Source organism: Zalophus californianus, chromosome 13 (genome assembly GCF_009762305.2).
Source record: "Zalophus californianus isolate mZalCal1 chromosome 13, mZalCal1.pri.v2, whole genome shotgun sequence".
Taxonomy (NCBI): domain Eukaryota; kingdom Metazoa; phylum Chordata; class Mammalia; order Carnivora; family Otariidae; genus Zalophus; species Zalophus californianus.
This window is the reverse complement of record NC_045607.1, coordinates 15167471-15194148: the sequence shown is the minus strand read 5'-3', so window position 1 is coordinate 15194148 and position 26678 is coordinate 15167471. Positions and strand designations below refer to the sequence as shown.

The 26678-nt window shown below is 44.4% G+C and overlaps 1 protein-coding gene across 1 annotated transcript in view; it reads right to left on the bottom strand.

Annotated features, from left to right (window-relative positions):
* Positions 1 to 26678, bottom strand: part of BRINP1 (BMP/retinoic acid inducible neural specific 1) — a 175074-nt gene that overhangs the window by 103324 nt on the left and 45072 nt on the right. The window contains exon 2 of the mRNA XM_027616802.2: positions 22961 to 23228. Coding sequence (XP_027472603.1) covers positions 22961 to 23178 — 218 coding nt within the window. The 5' untranslated portion in view covers positions 23179 to 23228. The remainder of the gene's footprint in view (positions 1 to 22960; positions 23229 to 26678) is intronic.

The following is a 26678-nucleotide window of genomic DNA, read 5'->3' as shown; positions in this document are numbered from 1 at the left end:
GGAATGGAAATGAAAGGATAAAAAGGAGAAAGGAGAAACTAGTGTTTGATGACCCATTTGATATGTGGAAAGTGAGAAGAGAATAGCACCTCTATTAATCTGGCTGAGAATCCTCCTTAAGCACCTAACCTCATACAGAGCCCTGACCACCACAGATAATGTCTGAAGAGCACCACATGTCCCAAGAGTTCCTCATTCTAAGTTCTCATTAGCTCAGAAACCTAGAAGAACCCCTGTACTGGCCAATAACCCATTGACATAAGACAGAAGACTAGTGTTTTCTATCCCTGACTAACCTCAAGGCTTCTTACAATCCTTTCATCTTAAATCCCCTGAAATTTGATAATTTCTTACAGACCATTACAATCACCTAGTACAAGTCATTACTATCTCTAGCCTGGGGCATTCTGATAGCCCCTTTCTTGGTCTGAGCTTTACAGTCTAGTTTCCCCTCCTGGTTGATTCACCCACAGTAATCCCTTAACAAGTAAATCAGCAACTCAAGTAAGGCATCAGAGGGAAATTGTCAAGCAAAACCTCCTACAGATAACAATTATAACCAGATAAATCTAAAAAAATAACAATAACAGCAACTACTTAAAGATAATGGGAAAACACCCAGAAGCAAGCAGACAGAAGCCATAGGAGAATTTATTCTTGAAAAACTACCACTGGAAAAGGCAAGAATAGCAAGTCTCCGGCTTCCTGGCCTAAGGCACTCCCCAGCCCCAGGGCAATAAACAGTGGTGTAAATCTGCAACCTCACAGGCCCAGAGCAGTGGACAGCAGAGGTCAGGAATAAAAGAGCAGAAGGAAATTACAAGGGGGGAGTCTTGCAGCCAGAGAACTGCAAAAGGAGTGAAAACTGAAGCCTGAGTTAAAAACTGCCAACAGGATGCTGATGGCTAAGGTACACAAGTGTACGAGAGACCCGAGGGGATCCAGTGAAAGAGGAGGCAGAGAACAGAAAGGAATCTACCCATTAGTTATAGAAAGGCCGAAGGAAAGATCTCTGTTCGCTGCTTTTATGAAAAACTGAGTGGATAGGGGCGCCTGGGTGGCTCAGTCGGTTAAGTGTCTGCCTTCAGCTCAGGTCATGATCTCAGGGTCCTGGGATCAAGTCCTGCTTTGGACTCCTTGCTCCTCGGCGGGGAGCCTGCTTCTTCCTCTGCCTGCCTCCTTCTCTCTCTTGCGTGCTCTCTCTCTCTGTGACAAATAAATAAAATCTTTAAAAATAAATAAATAATAAACAAAAACTGAGCGTATATCCTAAATGTGCACTTCAGGTGGTGAAAGGTGAATCCTTATGGGCTTGAAGTTTCAGAAGACAACTGGAAATTGTTCAGAAGAGCAGCTGAAAATCGAAGGGGCAGCAGGAATCCTTAGAAACAAGAAAACCAGAGAGAGAGAGAGAGAGAGAGAGAGAAAGATTTTCTAAATTGAAGTATAATCTCTCCCCAAATGTTTGGCTGACCACAAAATCCAAAACTGGGGAGCCACAGAGAAGACCTGCAGAGGACCAAGTTGAAAAAGAAGCAACTGGAAGTCATGAAAACAAAGCAGGACTATCACTGCCTGCATACTATAGCTGAGATAAAATTTTACGGCAAGAAGTCCAGGCAAGTTAACTGCATATTTGCTATTGCAAATATTCAGAAAAAATGCAACATAATCAAAAGATACTGAGTCATGGTATTTATGTTGTACGGTTTTCAACCAAAACTAACTGTATTTGCATAGAAAAGAGAAAATATAGCTCATAAAAGGGGGGGGCAGATAATAGAAACTAACTCCAAATAAACCCTGATGCTGGATTTACCAAAGACTTCAAAGCAGCTATTATAATATGTTCAAAATATAACAAAATATATACATTTAAAAGATGAAAAGAAATAAGGAAAAAATAAACAGGCAAACACAACGGATAAGTGGAAACTATACATAAAAAATGGGAAATTCTAAAGATGAAAAGGATAACAACTGACATTTAAAAGTTCCTAACATAGACTCAACAGCATAACTGAGATGACAGGGGAAAAAAACAGTAAATTTGAAGATAGATCATAAGAAATTATACAACCAAATGAACAAAGAGAAAAAAGATTGAAGAGAATGAACTGCACCTCAGAGACAACAAGTAGTCAAAGACATGGTAATCAGTCCCAAAAGGAGAGAAGAGAGAGACTAGGGAAGAAAAATATCTAAAAAAATAATAGCTAAAAATTCCCCAAATTTGGTTAAAAGCATTAACTTACACAAGGCAGATAAAGCTCAAACAGGATAAAAACAAAGGCATCAACAATAACAAAAAACCCTACAACTAACATCACACTTAGTGAAAGAATGAATGCTTTCTTTTCTAAATGAATAACAAACAAGGATTTACACTTGCCACACTTCTATTCAACGTTTTACCAGAGGTTCTTGCCAGTGAAGTCAGGCAAGGGAAAGAAAAGGCTTACAGACTGGAAAGGAAGATGTGAAACTCTTCACAGATAGTGTGATCCTGTGTTTAGAAAATCCTAAGGCGTCTACCAGAAACTATCAAAAGTCACTGGTGAAGATAGCAAGGTAGGAGGATACATATATAAAATTCGATTATATTTCTATATACTAGCAATGAAAATATTTAAAAATAAAATAAAAATTAGAATTTTATTTACCACTCAAAATTATGAATACTTATGATGTGGGAAACAAAGGCCAAAGGAAAGGTAGATAAAATTAAATGTACTTATAACCTGCAACCCATTGACAAATACTTGAGATAGGCAAAGTATAACATTCCTGCGGGGAACTCCCAACTGTCTTAATGTTAACGCTTTGCTAGAGGGAAAAACAACCTTAGCTTGACAATAGCAAGGCCTCCAGTATCCTGAGGATCTTCTTTAACACATGAAAGTCCTTTTAGAAACCTTCCTTTTTCCTTACTTTACCCAACTCCCAAGTACATAGTCAGCCATTCCTCACAAGCCCAGGGCCGCAGGTCTTTCTGCCCATGGGTCCTGACCGTCCCTGTGCTTTACAATAAAGTCACCTTTTTTTACACCAAAGACATCTCAAGAATTCTTTCTTGGCCTTTAGCTCCTGACCCCAACAACACATTCCAAACACTACATGACTTATAAAGTATGTTACAACATTTACACAGTGGCAACCGCAAACCATCTGAATACAATCAAATATCTAAATAAATAGAAGCAAAAAGCCATGTCCAGGGATCAGAAGACTTGGATGTTGATAAGATGCCAGTTCTCTCCAAACTTATGTACAGAATCCCAATCAGATTTCTAACCAGTATCAAGAGAGTGTAGTAATGGTGTAAGGAATATAACACAGTATTCACACATAAGTAGTCACTTGATATTCAAGAAAATATCAATGCAATTTAATGGAAAAAGGAATGTCTTTTCAACAAATAGAATTGGAAAAAATGGATATTCACATTGAGAAAACAAAACAAACACCGACCCTTCTTTGACACCATACACAAAATTTAACTTGAAATGAATCATCCCAGGTACCACAGGTCCACGTGTAACTATGCCGGAGGCAGTTCTTAGATATATGACCAAAATGGGTGGGCAGGATGCATTGCCTTGGCTCATCCTTCTGTTTTCATTCGGCTAATTGCAACCTCTTGCAATTTACATGTGCATGATCAAGTGGGATTTGTGAATTCCTTATTTGGTTTTAACTAAGCCAACCCTCCTAAAATGGACAGCTTTGAGAGTTTCTTGCGAAGAAACTACCAGTTGAAGCAAAGACCAATAATATAAGCAAAAAAAAAAAAAAAAAGCAGAGCTAGTATTTCTCCTTTCCCTGGGTTAAACACTGCAGAAGTCACAGTACAAAGTAAAAAGTCATGACAAAACAATCATATCTATCAATTGATTTAAAATAACCCCAAAGACTTTTGACATAAGAGTTTAATAAATTCATGGTAAGCAATGAACTAAAATAATGTTTTAAAAAATTTTAACTGTTTTTATCTATTCCTTCATATCTTTTAAAATGTCTGACTATGCTTGTATAATAATAAATATTAAATATTAGTATATATAATATGTCAATGACTATGGTGGTATGACTTTTTTTAAATGATAAGAAAACATAATCATTAGCGACCAATGACTTAGGAAACAGATGATGGGGAAATAAGATAGGAAAGAGGAAGATGGAATAGGGAAAAGTACATGAATCGGAAGACATATACAGGAGAGAGAATGGTGATGGATTGGATATGTGAGCAGCAAATCAGGGAGAGTGAAGACACAAATTCTGTAGTCCAGAATCCTAGACCCTTCACCTATTAACTGTGTAATCTTGGGCAAGCTACTTACTTCCTTCATTTACAATATGGTGCAACAGTCATAGGCTGGTGGAAAGATAAAATATAACCCATGTACTGTGGTCAACATAGAGTCTGAAACATGGTAAATGTTCAAATATTAGCAATTACTATAAAATTATTACTGTTATTATTACTACCTTTTATTGGGTAAGGAAGAGGAATTATTTGAACTTGTTGTCCAACCTCTGGCTTGGACCTTTGACCGATGATGCTGCCCTTATTTGAGGAAGAGAAATAGATTGGAAGAGAAGGGGTAATAGAGGATTCTGAGATTTCAAGAAAAAGTCCAGGGGAAATATCCAGTTGGTGGTTGGCCCAAAGGATTGTGGAGTTTGGAGGAGAGATGGAAGTTTGGGAGTTGCTGGAATGTAGGTGATAAGGGAAGACACAGGAGTGAGTGTGATTACCCAGAGAGGACAGAAGGAGAAGCACCATTCAACTGATAATCTGGCAGAGAGGTTCATAAAGAAGACTTAGATAAAACATCAGAAACACAGAAGGAGTGTCCCCTAAACTGGTCATCAGACACTCAAGAGCTTCCACTCTTAGAACAGACTCCTTAGAAGAATTAGAAAAGGGTGTTCTCTCCAATCAGATAAATGACAGGAGAGTACCCCTTGTAGGCATGATTATGCAACCTTGGGTGTCAAGGGTATCCAAGGTCACTAAAGCCAATCTCCCACCTGTGCTTACATTCTTCTTTGGTCAGGCTATGCTAATTAGAAGCACCTGGGTGAGAAGAGAGTGACCGCCCCTCCCATCTTCTAGCAACTGACCATTAAAAACTTCTCACCTGGAAAACTGTTTTCTAGTAAGCCCCTACCATTTCGCTCTCTGGAACTAGCCCATGAAGAACTCTCTGATCCCCAGTGCAGGCTCTGTATATGTAAGTTCACAAGCTTCTTGCTTTTAAGAGCTATTGGTCCAGTGCCAGGGGCTACCTTCTCTGGTTCTCAGACAGACAGGCTTCCAAGTTACTACTGAAAATCCAGCACCCACTGACAAGTGCATCAGGATGTTGAGAAATCTGAAGATGTCTTTCACCTGGCCTTGTCTCCCAGAAGTAGGTGGGTGGAACTCAGCGACAGAATAAGATCCAAAAAAAGGAAGAGAATTATACAGTAGACTGAAATAGAACGGCATAATATATACAGCCATGCATCTTCTCTCTACCATCCTCCATCCACAGGAGGCAGAAGGATCTCTGCCCTTAGGTGTGGTGAATTGGTTGTTTTTAATGACACCACATCGATCTGCTAATTTTAAGAAAATAGTCTTGGAAGAAATACTTTGTTCCCAGAATCTGGGAATGACACTTGACGAGAGTTAATTTTCTCAGAACTCTGAAAGGCCAAGGGACCCATGGAACCATACCATGTAAGAACCGCATATGCCTCACTGCTCCTTCTTTCCAAATACCACCTCTGGAATCCTTCTGCAGGCATAAGATAAAGTACTGCACGCTTGCAAAGCTCTTCCATTCTCTCTTAAAAAGTACTGCAATCAGCGTGAAGGATGCACCTAAACTGAGTACCAGAGAAAAGAAGGGGCTCGTCAAACAAAAAGGCAACTGTGGGCTAGTTACAATGAGCACTGAAAGACGAGTCAGAAGGCTTGGATACAAGTCAATGTTCCACCCCTTAGCAGACAGATCACACTGCCCAGATATTTAGCTGCCCAAAGCTTTGGCTACCTCATCTTCAAAATGGGATGGTGTTACCTACCTCATATGGGAAAATGTCTTCTGAACTTTAAAAGCATTACCTATAGAAGGTATATTTGAACAGGAAGAAGCAAAGTGCAAAGAGGAAAGGAATAAGGAGGAGGAGAAATGAGAATTGTGAAGGATTAGAAAGGAAAGTTTCCCAGGTCGTAAGATGATTCAGCGTCGAGGATGGTGCAGGATACAAGCTCCTTGGTTCCCAGGGCCACTCTCCCTTCACCCCTCCCCACCCCAACACTCTGCAGAGCCAGTGGTTACAAGCAGAGTCTGGAACCAGACTGCCTGGGTTGGAATCAGTTACATAACCTCCCAACCGTGTAACCTTGGGCAAAATACTTCGGTGAACCTCTATTTCCTCATCTGTACAATGGGGTTAAAGGTAGGAGCTGTCCCATGGGATGGTTAGGAGGATCAAATGGCTTAATAAGGCTAGGAGGCTATGTAGATATTAATACATTCAGTATCGCATCAAACTAGTTTATTAGTTCCATTCTGTGTGGGCTTTTATTTTTCAGTGTTGTTCTTGGCTCTGGAATGAATTCCAACTGGATTCTGTTAGGGGATTCCCCCATTATCCTATTCATTTCAGCTCAACTTGCAACATCAAGGGTAAGGAGGTTCTGCTGCCAGAAAGTTCTCCCTTTGGAAGCCCCACCCCTTCTTAATGATGATGATGATGATGATGATGATGATGTAGTAAATGCAAGCTGAGCTCAAGCTGTTACAGAGTGAGGACTCTGTGTCTATGGTAGGTGCAAGACGATCTACATTTCCCTTCTGCTGACAAGCATCCCAGGCCTGGATGCCCTGGTGCCTTTTCATAAATCAAAAGAATATTGAACTCATTATGTTCAAGCACAAGTTATCCTTCATCGGTCAATTTGTCTGGGGTCAACCGTTCTCGAATATTTATTCTGGACATCTAAAAGACAGGACATCCAACGGTCTGTCTCCAACATTACAGCTGCCGTTCATTTTGTTATCCTAAGACGATATTCCGAAACCAGGCCATTCAAATGCAATTATTAGGTACCAATGCTCTATCTTCCATCAGAGCAGTGGAAGGAATCCAAAGTCAGTCCCCGGGTGCCAGTAAACAGGAACAATAGCACCCATGTCTATATGAAGGTGCCAGATTTACCAAGCACATTTACTTGCACTTTCTCTTTTGAGCATCACACTCTACAGCTCTGTGGGGGACGTAAAGATTTTAGGACGTAAAGATTTCCTCTTATAAGGAGAAGAAAATTGGGGCTCAAAGAAGACAGATCATTATTCAAAGATCTAATGGAGAAAGAAAAAAGCCTCGAATGCATATCTTCTGTTACAGATTGAATTATTTACCCATCCTTTGCCTTCCTTTCTTCCTTGTTGTGTTCAATAACGAACTTCAAGCTGTTCTCTCCTCTACCATGAACACAGCAGCACCTGATTTTCACACTGTGTATTCACCCCAATTTCTCCTTTCATTCCGTGTGACTAGCAGCCAATACCCTCTGCCTCTAGGCCCCTTGACCTACTCCATCCCTATGATCTCCACCCTCTCCCTCCTCCAGCCCCTCCTTCTTCCTAGTTACTCCTAGAATGTGTCATTTCCCAAAACCCCTCTAACTCTGCTATATCATGTGAAAACATTCCAGTCTTGGACTCATCCATCACAGCATCTACTCTCTACCTCTTCAAGACCTCCAGGCCCATGAGGATCTCCTTTCCCTCTATCCACGATCTACTGTCTTCACTTCTTTCTGGATCAACTTAGATCCAATGATCCACCTTACGTTTACTTTTGGCCGTTACTCTTAACTCCTTTAGGCAATTTTTCTTCCATCTTGTCCCCTTGGCAAACCCCTACCCTGTTTGAACCTACATTCACCATCTTTGGAGAACAATAGCCCAGGTGCCCAGACTAGTCATTATCAATTGAGGGTTAGCAACATTATCAGAGCGCTTGGGGCTTCCTGGTGATCCTTTCGTATTTCCTTAATCAGATCCTTCTACCATTTTGCAGACTAACGATTTCAAAACACCACAAACTCTTTTTGGCACTCCCCGAGGCATCCGCGCGCTCACAGATTGGTTTCACATCCTCCTTCACAAAGAGAACAGAGGCCATCGGAAGTCCTTTCAAATCCTGAGTGAAATCAATAGATTTGCACCCACACCCTCTCTTTCCTTTCTTTCTTCCTATTTAAGCTGAAAGCTGCCCCTCCTTTCACCTCCATCTGTGCTTCACCTCCCTCCCTGCCTCTTCTTCGGGAATTGCTCCATCACAAATAACCTCACTCAGACCCTCAGCCCCAGCCTCTCCCTTTCTTAATGGTCTCCTCCCTTAGAAGCCAAAGAACAACAACAAAAGCTCTTCCCTTTATTTCACATCTCTGCTCCCTTTCTTGTTATGCTTCTTTAAAAAAAAAAAAAAGTCTACTTCCTTGCTTCTCACTTACTTCTCAGCCCACTGCAATCTGGCTCCTGTCCGCAACATTACATTTAAACATCTCTTGCCAAGGTCAAGATTTTAAACACAAAAGGCTATTTTCAGTTCTTATTTTATATTCTCCATCAGAACCCATGGCCCGATTACTTACACCTTCCTCCTTAAAACATTCATTTATTTGAACTTCCATGGTACCAGACGTCCCTAGCTTTCCTCCTGTACCACAGGCCAGTCCTCAACTTCTCAATGCTTTTCTCTGCGCATGCTAAACAAGCTCCCCTGAGTGAACACATCCCTAAGGGCCATCTACAATGACTATCGGTAACCTGATGGCTCTGAATACCATCTTTTTTTTTTTTATCCAAGGGGTAGAACCATCTATACAACTGCTTACCAAGTCTCTATTTGGATGTTACAGGTAGTTTAAACTTAACACTTGCAGAGCTGACTCATCATGTTCAATCATACACAACCCCGAAGTGTCCTTGCCTCGCAGGGCCGCCTATTTTGATGAAAAGCACCACCGCCCACACAACTGACCAAGTCAAAAATGTGCCCCCTTTCTTTTTCCTATTTAACCTAGATCCAGTGACTCAACACTTAAGGTATGATCTTGCCATGTCCCTTGCTTCTTGAGTCTTCCCTGCTTTTCAGCCTTCAAATTCCAATACTGAGTCTTCCATCTCCTTAAAGTATCTCAATGTATAATTTCATTTATATGACATTCTTGAAATGATGAAATCATAGAGACAGGAAACAAAGCAGTGACTGCTAGGGGTTAGGGATGGCAGGGGAGAGGAGGAAGGCATGATGATAAAAGGACAGCACAAGACATTTTGTGATGATGGAACTGCTCTGTGTCTTGATGGTGGTGGTAGTTACAGGAATCCACACGTGCGATAAAATGACTCAGAAAGGTACACGTGCATTGTTCCAATATCAAGCTCTAGGGTTTGATATTATGTCATAGTTATAGGAAATGTAACCATTTGGGGAAACTGGGTGAAAGGTACATGAGACCTCTCTGTACTATCTTTGTCACTTCTTGCCTATTTCAAAATAAAAATTAAAAAATACATGGATCTCAAATCCTCATTGATGCCACTTTAGTCCAAGACACACTCCTTTCTTACCTGGGGCACTGCCATAGCCTTCTATTTCCCTGCCATCTGTTTTGCACCCTCTCTCAACTTTTCTCCATCCATCCATTCTCTCCATTTTAGCAGGAATCACCTTTCCTTCTTTTTTTTTTTTTAAATATTTTATTTATTTATTTCAGAGAGAGCGCGTGCACACACAGGGGGGGAGGGGCAGAGGGAGAAGGAGAAGCTGACTTCCCACTGAGCAGGGAGCTGGACATGGGGCTTGATCCCAGGACTCTGGGATCATGACCTGAGCTGAAGGCAGATGCTTAAGCAACTGAGCCACCCAGGCACCACGCATGAGGTATTTTTAAATATAGAATAAAGGAGTCACCTTTCTAAGATGACAACGTGACATGCTCTGCATCTGAGCAAAATCCTCTAAAGAGCTCCCCATTGTCCTTAGGACCTGGTTCCTAACTTGTGTGCTGAGATGCTACAGAGGACCACGGCAAACTCACAGGGACATGGGGGACATGATAAATGTTCGAGAGAAATGATACTTGACATTTATTGGGCATCACAAAAACTACTAACCTGAAGTGGTTTACAGTTTCAACATTAAAACACATCCAATTCCTTTCATATGGCATACCTTTGCTAAGGTGGGTTTTTGGCAGAACTACAAAGTATTGCAGAAAAATGAATGAGGAATAGGAAATGAGGGTGGCAGCAACCAACTGCAACGTTTAAGAAGCAGACACTGTGATTATTTGGGAACAAAAATCAAATTCTGCTTTTTCTTTAGGTTTGCATGCATCATTTTTCAAATGGCCACTAAACTTTGGGGGACATAAATATTTCATTAAGCTGTGCAGACCTAACTCCTCAATAAACAGAATTAGGATTTCCCTGGCCTCCAGGAACTATAATAAAATCACTGAGAGCATTTTGAGAAATGAAAAAGTGTGGAAGGCGCCATCTTAGGATAAATAAGGTGCAAAGTCTTTTCTATAACATACATCGAGCTCCATGACCCAACCCCCGACTCACTTCTCTCGCCTGCATGCTAACATTTTCTCTGCCTGTCATTCACAGTGAATTACCGCAGACCCCAGAACAAGTTTGTCTCTTTCTGGACATGACCTCAAAACACACACACACATACACACATGCAACTCTATGTTCCTATACCTAATTCCTACTGTCCAGATCTCAACTTAAAAAAAAAGGAAAAAATGCTCTTCTTCTTGAAATCCTTCTTTATACTAGCACTCCATGTTAATTGTCTTGTCCTGCACTCCTCCTAAGAGGGAGCAATTTGACTCCATACCCTCCATCTCTGGCCAGCTACCTACAGTGCTCCTAAAGGCACAGATGAATATTGCTTTGTTGGTATCAGAGGCTCATGCAGTTCCTGCACAAGGTAAAGACTCTGTATGTGTCGACTTCATGTACCGGTGAGCAATTCCTTCCCAAATCAGACAATCCCAAACCATTTAGCTATGCCAGAGACTTCCAGATCCTTTGTTTTTTGTTTGTTTGTTTGTTTGTTTGTTTGTTTGACAGTGAGAGAACAGCGAGAGAGAGAACACAAGCAGGGGGAGCGGGAGAGGGAGAAGCAGGCCTCCCGCCGAGCAGGGAGCCTGATGCGGGGCTCGATCCCAGGACCCTGGGATCGACCGGAGCCGAAGGCAGACACCCAACGACTGAGCCACCCAGGCGCCCCCCAGATCCTTTGTATCCAGTTCCTTCTTTCTCACACAAACCACACCCTCCATAAATGGGATCTACATCCGGATGTCATGCTAGAGTCACAAAGAGGATGTCCCGAGTGCTCAGGGAGGGCGGCTGCACCTTGCTACCCTTCTCTGAACCACACGCCTACAGTTTGGAAAACAGGAGAGTTACTCCCACCACACAAACAGACCCCATTCTGAAATGCTGCTGATGGCTGGAAGGTGCTTGGGTGAAAAGCCATGCCTGGGGGGATGAACGTCTCCTGAGCATTACACATCAAAGACAACCTGGCGGGCACTGTGCAGCCGGAACTGGAAGATGAGATGTTGCAGACAGCTCCCATCACCTGGGCTGATTAATAAATTAGACGCTTGCAAATCATGGGATGTGTACTGTTTACACGAATCTGTGCATGCTGATGGCTTAAGGCTACCTTGCCAGTATGTAGGCCTCTGGATTCCTGCTATATGTGCCTCAGGGCATCAGAAATCTTTCTTTTCCTTTTTATCTTCCTCCTAACAAGTGTCCTCTTAGTCAAAGAATGGAACCAATGCTACCACCCTAGGACACCTAACCTACAAGCTCCCAGATCGAGTTCGCCGCCTGTTGTTGGAGATCTGCAAACCTTCTTGGAGTCCCTGCCGCTGAATTTCCAGGAAAGAGTGCTTCAGATGTTTAACTACCAGTCCTCAAGCACTTGCTCTGTGCTAACTATGATCATGTGTTATCTTCTTAAATCTTTGCAACAATTATGGGATATATCCGCATTTCACAGATGGAGAAGTTGAGGTCAAAAAGTTTAACAGACCCAGGACCTCACAGGTGGGAAATGGCACAGCCAGGATTCAAACCAAGGTCTGTCTGAGTCTCAAGACTTGCTGCCCAACGCTCAGGGATAGCGACTAGTTTAGCTTCACAGAAGCTTAGATACTGACTTGGGGGCTGGAAGTTTTAATGGAGGTTTGCAGAGGTTTGCAGAGACAAGCCAGGTATACATAAAGGGTGGGATACAAAGCTTTCCTCCAAGCCAGTCTGGGAATCCACCGCTAATGAGACTCAGTAATTCTTATGCCCAGGAGGAAGCCCTTGCGAGATAAAGAAATTGCCTGGAGGCAGAAGCCTGGGTATTCTGGTTCCTTTCATAAGGGATACAAAGGTATCCAGCAGCTGCCGAATTGTACATTAAAAAAAAAAAAAAAAAAATGTATCCTGCCACAGGGTGCCAAGAATGTTATTGGGGCAGGTAGGCCTGGATGCAGCCCAGGAAGGGAGCTGCCTGACGGGTAGGTCCGGAGCAGCTCTGTCGGTGGCACGGAATCGTACTTGGGAGTTGATGAACTCCATCTTTATTGCCTCTGTCTTGGCTTCAGCGCTCCCTTCCTCTCCCTTGAATTACTGCCACCGCTTTTGAACCCTTCCCTCCTACTCCCTTCCACGCATTCTGCCCGCTGCTGCCAGAGCGATATTTCTAAATGCATTATCAGCCCATGTCAGTCTCCTGCTTCAGACCCTTCAGCATTTTCCTGTTGCCCAAATCGGGAAAGGCACAGGTTCTAACATGCTTAACCAGAGCCCATGACACACTCTGAGAAGCAAAGAGTACAGCTGTCCCCTGAGCCCCAACTGACCACGACATGGACCCAAAGTCAGTGTATTTCAGACGGGAAGGCCCACTCCATTGGCGGAGGCTGAAATCACTTTAGTTGGTAGGGAGCCACATTTTTAAAAAAATAAATGAACCAGGGGCACCTGGGTGGCTCAGTCGGTTGGGCGCCTGCCTTTGGCTCAGGTCATGATCCCAGGGTCCTGGGATGGAGCCCCACAGTGGGCTCCCTGCTTGGCGGGGAGTCTGCTTCTCCCTCAGTCTCTGCCTCTCTGCCCCTCCTACCCCCATCCCCTGCTTGTGTGCCCTCGATCTCTCAGTCTCTCTAATAAATAAATAAATAAATAAATAAATCTTAAAAAAAAATAAATGAATCAGAAAAGAATAGACAGTACTAGAATGGAATAGAAAATATCAAAATACACATCACATGTATAAGGTTAAGTATTTTTTTTATGAATTTTCATTTCGATCATGTATCTGTATCTCTATAGGTTTAATAAGTATCAATGTAAAAATAAATTTAAGCATGAGTTAGGGTTAAGAAATGTAAAGACAAAAGAAGGAAAAAACATTGCTCTAAATAAGGGTCTAGTAATACTCTGACAATGCGCTAGAGTTTGAGTTTGGTTGAAACCAATTTGCCATTCCAAATTTCTTTCATTGTCGCCTCCAAGTTGCTATCCAGCCTTCTGTTGTACATCACTGCTACTCAAAACACACACACACACACACACACACACACACACACACACACCCCTATAGATCTGAGGTCCCTCCCACCTCTTGTTTTCGCAGGCACTACTCTGCCCGGCTGGGCTACTTTTCTCCCGGCTGCCTTCTCACAAATTCCTACTCCTCCCTGAAGACTGAGTTCAATACCCTTTCCTCTAGGATGCCTTCTTAGACTTGTCTTTTCCTCCCATCCTCCCCTCTTCACAATCCTAATGCTAGGGCAAGTTCCCCTCCCCCTCCACAAACAGAGCCCCAAGGGCAGGGCTCAGCCAGGGAACGCAGCACAGATACTGTGCTTTATGTGTCTTTGGTCCGTTTACTCCAAGATATCATGGATTCCTTGAGGGGGAGGATCAAGGGTTCCTCTTCCAATCCCCAAGGGAACGGTGCAGGGCCGGTTGGTAGGAGTCTGGAGATCAGTAAACATTTTTCAAATGAATGAATAAGCTGCAGGTGCTCCCGATCATGGATCCAGTCCCTGCGTCTTCTTTGGCCAAGGTTTGGAGCATGGAGTCTGAGGCTGCAAGGGCTTGTCTCTCTTCTCCAAATTTCCCCAGTCCCAACAGGGGACTTGTGTCAGTCACTCCACCTGAGGGAGGTGTGCAAGCCTGTCCATTTTCAGACCCTGCTCCCGACTCAAGCTGGACAACTGCTCAGCCGCGATTGAAGCAAACTAAGGTTTGCAGCTCACGAAGTCAGTTCAGTAATGGCATGGGAGCAAAGAGGTAAAGCACAGCAAAGGTACCAATTTGGGAGCAATAAAGCTATCGTTCTTGGAAGGGGAAGATCAATTTTAAATAATCAACACAAAACATTATCTTTGAATTGACACCCAGTGGCCCGGGAGATGTTTGCAGTATATCCTTCCCCAACCCTCTCTGTTCAGGGAGAACTTGAGCAGAAATTTGGATTAAATGAGGGATAAGGTAGGGGGAGGGCACAGGGTATTGGTTCTCACCAGTGACGCCAGCCTCTAAGTGGCTGAAATTGACAACTATAAACCTGAGACATTGTCCCGTTCCCATCTTCTTTCACGCCTACTGGGCATGCTCTAAAAGGGATAAAAAGTTATCTGTTAACCCACCGGGTCCAAACTGGTTGTTAAGGACTCAGGCCGTCTATAGCCGAACCTAGCAATGGTGCCTAAACATCTCACTTCCTAGGGAATTCTGTAGTCAAAGGAGAAACCCACCGGATCTCCCAGATGTCCTGAAGGAATGGAGATTGTTTTTTCTGGAGAGGAGAACTGATTTCCCTTAAATACTGCCTCTCTGCAGCAGGAAGCACAAACTGATTCACCTTCCTAAACGCATTAACTTCTACTCTGGTCTGAGGCCATGTCTTAAAACATGCAAAATCCCTTCCCCTTTGGCCCTGCAGCCAGACTGGGAACCTGACCATGACACTGATGCCTATACTGTAACCATTCCAACTCAGACGCGTAAAAACCAAAAGCTAAGACTATTTATTCTGCTATCCTTCTCACTGCCCCTTTTCCTTTTTTTCCCCCAAAATACTTGCTCTTGAGAAGAATTTCTCAACCTCCACACTACTGACATTGTGTGTCAGATGATGCTTTGCTGCAGAAGGCTGGCAGTACATTGCAGGCTATTTAGCAGTGTCCCTGATTCCTGGCCTCGCTCCATTAAACGCCGGTAGCAAACCCCCTCCACAACCAAATGTGACAACCCAGATCCCCCCAGAAATCTCTGAATGTCCCTTTAGAGAGCAAAATCACCCCTGATTGGCAATCACTGCCCCAGGTCAGTGGTTCTCCGGTCCGAACTGGACCAATGAAATCAAAATATCAGAAGAAGGACCCAGGCGTTGGTATTGTTTAAAAGCTTTGCAGGTGACTCTACAGTGCACTGCTTCTTTGCAATGTGGAATCAAGGTCTTAGCTCACTCCTTGACCGTGGCTCCGGCCTCTGTTGAGGTCCCTATCCCTATACAACAGGCGGGAATGCCAAATTCAGGAATAAGAAATAGTAGCTCAGAAATTTAGGAAATGCAAAGGGAGAGAGAAGAAAAAAAAATAAAGAGAAGGCTACTACCTTTGACAGGGAAACTGAGGCTGCTGATTCCTTCCTTCTCAATCATAAACCGGGATAAGGCAGACTTAGACTAAAGTGTTCAAAGTGAAAGCTGGATGCATAGGGGGGCTTCCTCGGCCAAGTGCCAGTTTCCAAGCTAAAGAGGTGTCCCTTTAAGAGTGCTTTGACACAGGCTGGTGTCCAAAGGAGAGACACTAAAAGCCAGGTAGAGCCAGCAATCCTTACACCTGCTCTCCAGAATTCCAATACTTCTGAGAATAAGAGGTTGTGTGGTCAAAGAGATTTGGTCAAGTATTGTTAATGTGTATTTTATATGTGTGTGTATATATATATATATATATATATATATATATATATATACACATATAAAATTTGGGAGGCAATGGTTAATTAAACACACAGGCTCGGGAATCCTCTTGCCTATGCCATATCCCACTCTCCCAGAAACTAGCTCTCCTTCCTTGGACAAGTTCTATAAACAAAGAAAATAATAAAACCTACTGGACAAGATGATGGAAAGGATCAAATCAGTTGGAATAATGTAGGCACAGTGTGTTCATGCTGGACACTTGGTAAGCTTTCAACGTTAGTGATTCACTTATCATCATTGTTACTGTTTACTTGACTATGGGATCTTTTTTGTTGTTGTTCCAGAAAACACCTTTTAACATTGCATTGAACTAGAGTTCTGTGTAATCTACTTTAAGAAATGCCAATTTAGATTGAATTTTCCTACACTAATAGAAATAAAACCCTTGCGCTATGTGACATTAAGATTCCATCTGGAATCTGGAGGCTGGTGGTGTCAAGTTCAACCACAAGCATCCTCAGAGGTGCAGTGGTGGACTTCTCCCTTACTGCCACTTGCCTGTAAGCTCCTTGAAGGCAGTCCAGGCTACCTTGGACTTTATTGGTTCCCCAGGGCACAGCATCTGGCATACCTAGGTACCCAACAGATACTTTCGAATTTCTGGATAAGGACCGCATCTCATTCACCTCGGGGAGACCAACACCCCCCCCCACCCCCACCGCCACATTCATTCAACCAAGTAGCTTTACCACAAAACCTACTGTGGATATTTTTGTGAAATACATCAGGGAACCATTAGAATATCAGATTAGGAGTGAGAGTCATGCAAGTCTGAAATAAATGTGCAAGACAGGCAATCAGACTTGGTTTCCCAAGATTTGATTTACACTCAACTTTCGCGTACTTATTTAGGGCTCAGAGGAAGAGAAGGCACACCATGAGCCACAAACCACTTGCTCAGCAACCTGCAAGGAAAACCACTCAATATGAAACCACCTCTCATGTAACTGCTACATTTTGCAATTACTGATGAGTTCAAAGTCAGGAAAAAATAAACAGAAAATAAAACACAAAAAGGCAGGAAACAACTTTGGACCAAACTGACTTTTTTCTTTTTTTTTTAGTAGCAACTACTAAGAGACCAAAATGACTTCTTTTTTTCTTTTTTTTTTTTTCAGGAGACCAAAATGACTTCTAAATTATCTCGAGAACAAAAGAAATAATTTCTAGTAATGCCATCAGCCATCTGAGATAAAAGGGTAAATTGGGATTTATACAAGTCCTGCAAAATTCCAAGCTCTAAATGTTTGATAGCAATGTTATTTCGCACCACAAGCACACAAGGCATTTCATAGGACCTCCATTTTGCAAATAAGAAGCCAGAGACTCGGAGAGATTGTAACTTGCCCAGGGGCAGAGGGACTTTCTCAGTACTTGATGATAAACGAGGTAACTAAAAACTAGAGAGAGTCATGACAGCATAAGGTAAGAGCTCCCGTTGTAGGGTCTCGGAGACCCGTTTCTAGTTCCCAGCCGAGCCACTTCTCGTGACAATGGACATGTCTTGTGACGTGGACAATTTGCTTAGCCTCCTGGCGCCTATGTTTTCTTATTCATAATATGGGCAATAAGAGCATTTCCCTCCCAGAATGACTGTATTTAATGACTAATGTATGTATGGGCTTAGCAGAAAGTGAAAATCAATGATTTTATTCGAATGATGATTTAGAACCTTAATGAAAAAAATTTGCTGACAGAACATTTAAACTGTACAAAGCATTCTCACGAGAACTTTACCTCATTTGACCTGGTGGGTAGGACAAACAGACATCATTATCCCTTCCTACAGAGGAGCAAATTGAGGACCTGAGCACTTCCTTATCCATTCCTATCCATGGAATGATGACTATGTGCTTACTGATTCTTGTTTTGCTGCTACCCTCCACCCTCAACTCTGGAGTTTGGTGGAGGACAGGGTGGACCCTACTGGTTGTGCGTGTGTGTTCGTGTGTGTGTGTGTGTGTGTGTGTGTGTGCATGTGCACTTCATTGTTTTCTTTTGGTCACATCTGTATGACCGAACCATAGCACAGCTCACGGCATATGACTGGTGTTAAATTCTATGAGTGAGAGATCCATAGAATGCATTGGCCCAGATGAGAAAGCCAGAAACTGGCTCCCAAATAAACAAAGCCTGAGTCTCCAGACTCCCAAGTCCAGTCCTCTCCACTACCCCAGGCAATACTTTCTGAGGAGAGTATTTAGCTCTCTCTAAAACCAACCCCAAAGCCTGAGTCTCCAGACTCCCAAGTCCAGTCCTCTCCACTACCCCAGGCAATACCTTCTGAGGAGAGTATTTCAGAAAAGGGAGGACCTTGAAGATCACCTTGGCTAACACTCTCATTTTACAGACGACGAAACAGAAGCTCCCAAATTCCATTATCTGGGCCAAAAGCATGCACAAAGGAGGCAGAAGAGGTGGGCCAGCGCCCAGGTTCCCTGACTCCCGAGATCAACGACGCTGGCAGGTGCATGCAGAAAATCGCCCAGCCTCCAGGGGTCAGCTCAGACTTAGGCAAGACAGAGCGTGTGCCTCATGCACCTAAACCACTACTTGTACACATCTTATTGCTTGGCTTGTGAAGCAACCCAAGAAAAGGCTTCTGCTGGGATTTTACGGGAAAAACTCCCCTTCTTGCCATTGGTACCGACTCCCGTCCTGAGTCTATGAGCTGAAACCAGCCTCTGTGTGCATATGCATGAGAAAAGAAATGGCCTTAACCCCACATAAGTGAGGAGAGGAGACCTCCCCTCAGATTCTTTCTGAAGCTCCTAGATCAGCCTGGGGCCCAACATGAGGGCAGGGTGGGGGGAACTTGGCCAAAGCTGGAGGACTAGGGCACCTCCATAAGGCTGGCTGTCTAGCACAAGCCAGTGTGGCACACTCCTGGAGAAAAGCCTTGCTGTCGGGATGCAAATGTCGAGTGTTTAATGTGCTGGGTCTACATGAGCACACGGAAAGACACACTGGAAATCACCAGAAGACATGCTTTCATGCTTCAACAAAGCAGCATGCGGTGAGGACAAAGCCACTTGACAACCGCCCTCAGGAGCATGTCCTAGTGGCTGTGGCTCTGGTCTGAACCTGACCTGGAGAGGCACACGTGTCTCTGCGTACTTATCTGCATGTGTGTCCATGTGCTGATGAGGATAGGAACCCCACCTGATCTTTGCACGTAGTAGGTTCCAAATCAAGGTTGATGGTATTAATGATCTCCCAGTTATATCTACCCTGCACTTTTTTCTTTGTAGCACTTATTGTGTGTGTGTGTGTGTGTGTGTGTGTGTGTGTGTGTGTGTGTGTTTAATTAATGTCAGTCTCTCCTAGGAGAGCAGGGACCATGTTTGTTTTACTCATCATTGTATTATCTGCCCCAAACATGGTGCTGGGCCTCTAGCTGGTGCTTCATAATTATTGGAGGATTAAATAAAGGAAGGAAGGAATAACTAGATGACCAGGGGGCCTGACTTCTGGGCCAAACTCCAGCATTTAATTAACCACGTGACCTTGGTTAAATCTTATACTTAATTTTAGAACAAGAAAGCATCCTAGAAATCAGCCTGTTGGATGATGGCACACTTTGCTTTAGCAGTGGGACCCAAAGGCAAGCAAATGGAACATCAGAACACGAAAGCAGAAGAGTGAGACTTTCGATTGTACTGCATTAAGTGCTGCGTAAGCCTGGGGGGATCCTGCCTGGTCGCCCCCCCCGACACACAGAAGCTTGCCTGTCTTCCCACACTATGGTGGCTTTTATGACTTCTTTCATCGATCCTCGAGATTTCAAAGAGCATAGGTTGAAAACCACTGATGGATATCAAAGCTACCATTTGATGTGTGAGGAGGGTGTGATCCAGGAGAGGGGGGAGTTCGCCTAATGTCACAAGACCCGTGCCCAGAAAGCTGGAGTTAGTATCCAGATGTCCTGACCCCCCAACCTCATTAACAACCTTTCCTTTCTTAGCTCTCTCTAAAACCAACCCCAAATGTTTACAAAAGTGGTTGTGAGGAAAAATGTCTGCAAGAGCCCTTCCAGAGCTCGGGAACACTCTATGTGTAGACACCATGCTGGGGGAGCCGGATGGCACAGCGTCTGGAAGGAGGGCTCCAGGGTCAGGCGGGTGCGTGTTTGGACCCCAGCTGCATTCCTTACCACACGGACGAGCTGGGGCCATGCACTCAGCCTCGCCAAGTCCTGGTTTTCCAATCTGTAAAATGCCAAGGCACTGCTCACCTCACAGAGGTTGTTGTGAGGAGTCAGTGACATCCTTTCATGGCCCATCATTAAGTGCTCAGTTAAAGCTACTGGTTCTACTCAAGAGTACCCATGTGAGTCTAGGGGTATTCCAGCAGTCCTCACGAGCATATGTTAATCATCCACCAGGCACCACAGCTCCCTTCTAAAACCCAAGCACAGCCATCACGTTAGAGCATTACTACTCATTTTCAAGCCCGCGTAACCCCAGGGTCTAGCACAGGGGCAGGCTTACAGCAGTTGCTAACAAACATTTGTAAATAATGAATGGATGCCGTCAGCTCTATCATATTCATCGGTGTGGTTATGGATTTATAGTCAGACAGTCCAGGATCCATCATTTTTCAGCTGCATGACTTTATTCAAGTCAGTCATCTTCTGATCTTTAAAAAGGAAATGTGAACCCCAGTCATCCAACTTTAAGGCGTCCTCAGGAGGCCCACATGGAAGCGAAAGCCAACCTGTCAAACCAAGATGTTATCGTTGTCTGACAAAACACAAACAGGGTAAGATACCTGGATCTCTACCACTTGTTCTGTTCCCTCAAATCCTCTAGCTCAGCTTGCATCTTTCCCGGTGCCTGGGACTTCAGATACCGGTGTGTTCTGTTGAGTCATCAGGGAGTGCCCACGTTTGGTTTACATGTGTTCACAAAGAGCAGTGGCTGTATTACGCCAGAAATTATGCCAAGGATCCAAATTTGAAATGAAGTAGATAATTATCGTTCTTAGGTGATTTAGGAATAGTTCTCCCAGGGACTGGTCTTCTGAATCAAAAAATATATTTTAAAGGTTTTATCTATTTGACACAGAGAGAGAAAGCACAAGTAGGCAGAGACGCAGGCAGAGGGAGAGGGAGAAGCAGACCCCCCACTGAGCAGGGAGCCCGATGCAGGACTCGATCCCAGGACCCTGGGATCGTGATCTGAGCCGAAGGCAGCTGCTTAACTGACTGAGCCACCCAGGCGCCCCAATAAATATATTTTAAAATTCTGAAATTCTCTTTTGGAAGAAAGACTCCTTATTTTTCACCCCTGCTCTCCTTCCCCCTTTCCTGCACACCCCGTATCCATGCTCCCTTGTGTTCCTGCTTTCTATCATGCCCAGAGGACCTTCCCCCAGTAACTCTCTGATCACTCAGCACCCTTCAAGGCTCATCTGTGAACTCTTTCATAGATGGAAACTTGCAAAACCTTGGCCACTATTCAAAGTAGGATTAGAATATTCAGCATAAAGTCACATCCCCAGTCTACGATGCCAACAAATGTGCAAGGGAGACACACCCATTGTCATCACAAATACACAGAAGTCTTACGACCTAAATGCTTGCCTTCCCAGATGCAGGTCGGGGTCCTTTCCTCCACCATGCTTCCTGGTTTTCCCATTCTAACTAGCCCAGAAGGGTTAAGGGTATGCCCCTTCTTCCTTGACCTTAAGACAAAGACTACACCTCTAGAGAGTTTCTTGCATTCCCCAACTCATTTAAGACCACAACGTTTATTGTGTGCTTCTGATACACGGTAGAACAAAAATCACTTGAGGGATCCAGGAATGAATTGCATATAAGTCCTGTCCTCAACGGGTTTCTAATTGGGTGAGAAACGCAAAGAAGCACTCTAACTTCAGATGGTTTCAAACTAAAGAGATGTAAGTGTAGAGAGCTGTGAGATATCCAAGAGAGGGTGAAAGAGCTGAATGGGGAGAATCTAAAATGGTTTCAAAGAGGAAAAAACTTTGCGCTAAGTCCTTTTTGGGTGAGTGGCATTCCAACAGGTCAAGAACCAAATCAGAAAAGGTTGTTCATTGAGGGTCCCTACTTGTTTCCAGATGTGTGAATATTTTTGGGTAAGATGTTGGTATGTTAATAGCATTTGCCAACAACACTACCTATATCTGATGCGGTTGATTAAAAATTCTGTGACTGTGGATGCAGATAAAACAGGGTATGGGGGCGCCTGGGTGGCTCCGTCGGTTAAGCGGCTGCCTTCAGCTCAGGTCATAATCCCAGGGTCCTGGGATCGAGCCCCGCATCAGGCTCCCTGCTCGGCGGGGAGCCTGCTTCTCCCTCTCCCTCTGCCTGCCTCTCTGCCTGCTTGTTCTCTCTCTGTATCTCTCTGCCAAATAAATAAATAAAATCTTAAAAAAAAAAAAAGGGTATGAACTCGAGGCCTATCACGTACTGCCTGTGGAACTTCAGGCAAATCGTTTGACCTAGCTGCGGATCAGTGACTTCGTGCATAAAATGGAGAGAAGAGATAGAATCTACCTCTGATGACTAATGCAAAGGCTCAAATGAGATAGTGTATGCCTCGATGACTAATGCAAAGGCTCAAATGAGATAGTGTATGCCAAGTAGTAAGCACCATCCATGCCTGGCACACAGTCAGCATGCATTAAATGTTAGCTATTCGCTCTTGTCCTTGTCATTGTTCATCTCTTGTGCAAAGTACAAAAACAAGGTGAAACAACAAGTAACAGCCTGCTGAAGGCTCATGATCCCTCGGCCCAGACGTTCCTCCATACAACGAGGCCCATACCCACACCTGACCCCAAAGAGCCCTCTATGTATGAAAGGCACGGAAGGCGAGGACAAGCTCAACCCAGGTCTTACCTGTATATTTTATATCTGGTTGTAAATCCTTGACGGTGTCTTTCCACAAAGGATAGGTAGCTCCTGGAGTGGTGGAAAGGCCCCCTGTCTGAAATAAGCCAATCAAATTCCTTGGAGACATGTTGGTCTGTCCCAGCTGGTTCCTGGTGGGAGGGCTGCACTGAGATACGGCCCCATACAAACAGGAAGTAGAGGAGCTCAACAAACCTCCAGTTCATGCTTTTCTGCCGGCCTTTTTCCTCTCATTCTTGCTCCATTCTGTGGAGTCCTGAGGAGAAAGAAAAAAAAAAGAGAGAGAGAGAGAGAGAGAGAGAGAAAGGACGAGAAAGAAAGGGAGACAGGAAAGAGAGAGAGAGAAAAAAAATAAACAAAATAAAAGGAAGAGAAAGACACAGAAAAAAATGCTGTTAACATATCTTCATAATATTACATCAGTCTAGTGTGTTAAGATTTATGAAAACCAGGATCATTTCTGGTGAAGAGCATGGCCTCTCCGGAGATATGGGCTCACGCTCCTGCTTTGCCAATCAACGTGTTGCGTGAGCATGGACCAATGCTTAGCCTCATAGGGATGAAGCCCCCTCATGTGCAGAACAGAGGATGGACTTCGATCCCTCTACCTTGGCACTTGTCACATCATACATGTTTCAGGCAAATGTGTTTGAAGAATGAATGAAATGAATGGAGGCAGATCCTGAGTCCCATATGACCAGTAAGGGATGTGGAGACAAGTGCACTTGTGACCAGAGAATTCACCGTTGAGGATTCTGAGCCTCGAGGTTCCCTGGTGTTCGAAAGGGAAACTAAAGGCCAAGGGATCAGGTAGGGTCTTGCTCACCTCTTCTTTTGTGCAGGGTTGGTATCATAGCACCCTGGTGCCGTGCTGGAGAAATATTTAAGACTAAGGGAGAGCTGGGGTGGAGGCTTTTTGTGGGGAGGAGAGAAGAGAGACCATGGGACATGCTTAGCCTTTGGACACTTACAGGTTTGTATTCTCTCCTCATTTTCTACTTATTAGCTTAGCGAATTCCTTATGCCCCCGACCGCGCTTATTCTAGAAGAGCTTATCTTTTTTTTTTTTAAGATTTTATTTATTTATTTGACAGAGAGAGATACAGCGAGAGAGGGAACACAAGCAGGGGGAGCGGGAGAGGGAGAAGCAGGCTTCCCGCTGAGCAGGGAGCCCGATGCGGGGCTCGATCCCAGGACCCTGGGATCACGACCTGAGCCGAAGGCAGTCACTTAACGACTGAGCCACCCAGGCGCCCCTCTAGAAGAGCTTACCTTACTCAACATGGAAAGGCAGCTTTGAATCCAGATTCCATGAATTATAAACAGTATCATTTCAGGCAAGTCACTGAACAGCCCCATGTCTCCCTTCCCCCGTCCATAAAACATGGTGGGCGTTAGCACCTCGTGTGAGAACGGACTGACATGATTTATGTAAAATGTCCCACCCGCTGCTTGCCATTTATTAAGTGCTCAATAAACGGCATCAATGATGACGAGGCTAGTGACAACGATGCACGCTGACACTGTTCCTGCCCACTAAGTCCCTGCTGGGAGTGTCCCTGCGCACAGTCACCACCACCCTGACCAAGTCCTATTTATTTTCCAGTAGCCAGCGGAGCTCAGGCCCTCAAAAGTCATTTCCTGTTTCTATTTCCCTCCATAAGTGTTAGTTGGGGGCGCAGGGGCGGCTCGGCCCGTTAAGCATTTGCCTCGGGCTCAGATCGTGATCCCAGGGTCCTGGGTTTGAGCCCCGTGTAAGGCTCCCTGCTCGGTGGGGAGTCTGCTTCTCCTCCTCCCCTCACCCCCCCCAAATAAATAAATAAAATCTTTTTAAAAAAGTGTTAGTTGTTCCTTTCTCATAGCTCTGATTGTTCATTCTGTGCAACTGTATGTTAGTCCTTAGTATCTTTTCTTATACTTGTTTCTGGGTCTGCTTTCCTCTTTGGCTTCAACCGGCAAGAACCTCTGAAAGCAGTCTCTACACATGGCTACAGCTGTGTGACTCAGGACAATCGCGTCCTCTCTCCAGATCTCAGAGTTTTAGGTCTCCCGTTTAAAAACGGCGAGGACACATTTTGTTAAGTGGAAAACCACATATAAACATGAAGATATGGGACACCTTAGTTGTCTACTCTCCCAGCTAAAAATGGGAAGAAAGCAAAGCTAAGAAAGAGAAAAAACCAAAAAGACAGAGATGTGAATTTCCTCTCCAACGGGCTCTTTCCCTCCGTGGTCCAATTGCACCATTTTATTATGGGGAGCTGCAGAGATCTGCTTGGCACGGCAAACCCCAGCTGTCAGGGGCAAAGGACAGAGGCATGTGAGCCGAGGAGTGGGGTGGCGGAAGCGGTGGCCTGAAGTTTTCTTCAGAGCCTAAAACGAAGCCGTCCATGTTGAGTGCAGAACTATAGCACCTAGAGCTGCCAACCTTCTGCCGGAGCCCACCTGAGTGGCAAGCAGGGGGTGGAGGGGATTGTTCGGAGATCCTGGTGAGGGGCTACAACACACTGACAGTGCAGCGTGCCGCCCATTCAGCCTTCTCCACTGCTTCGGCTGTGAGTGGGTGCAGGGTGGGAGCGAAGGAGAGAGTGCTTGGCTGGAAGGCCATCTGCAAGCAAACAGGATGCAGAGCATTGCAGCTTGCAAACGGGGAAATGAGCCTATCCATGGAACAGCAACGCGTGCACACGTGTGTGTGTGTGTGTGTGTGTAAGAGAGTGAGCTCTCAGCCCACAGTCCTAGAATTAGCCAACATTTGAACTATCTAATCCCCTTTTCCCAAGGGGCAGGCCAGTTGCCCCCCCAAGGGACATCTTTGAGTGTCATGATGGAGGGGGTGCTGCTGGCTTCTAGTGGGTAGCGGTCTGGGATGCTGCTCAACATCCTGCAATGCCCAGGATGCCTCCACCACAAAGAACCCTAGACCCAAATGTCAACTGTGCAAAGGTTAAACCCTGGCTAACCCAACTCTTTCGTCAAGGTCATGACTGGGCCAGGCGCCTGTCTTGAGCTCCTGGCCGTCATTCTGTCTCGGCAGGGCAGCGGGGGGAGTGGGTCCATGTGGCTGTGTTTGAGCCTTCTCTGCCGCTGGGGCTTGTGAGACAATCTACATTCCAGCAAGTGGGGATGAGTGCTTCGTGGAAGAAGTCTGAACATATCTCTGTTGATTTAGCAAATCATGATAATGCAGAGAACAAAAACGAAATTGAAAATGAAAATTGCTAAAGGTGCATTTTAATAGACATGGATATTTTGCAGGGCAAGAACAAGGACCGGGATGCATGTTACTGAAATGTCCTATCATGAAGACACTAGGACTCCCATTCTGTAAACAGGCCCATAATAACACCAACTGTACCGGAGACTCAGGATGATAGAAGGGACCCATGATTGATATGTACTGAGCATCTACTGTGTGTTCGGGTCTAAAAAAAAGTTTGTTCTCTTGGTAGTAGCCAAAGCACCCAGAACAGACTGGATGTTAATAATGGTTTCTTCACGAGGTCCGGACAGCTACCCATTTAAGAGATGAGCACTTTGGGGCTTGGAGACACAGAGCGACTTTCCTAAGCTCCTAACTCCTGAGTGTTAGATTCAAGATTCTAACCCATGTCTATCCTTTTATAAAGTCTGTATAGTTTCCACTACATTCCCCAGGCTCACCCCACACCCGCTGCAATTAGGTCCCGCCCTCCAGAGAGTCAAC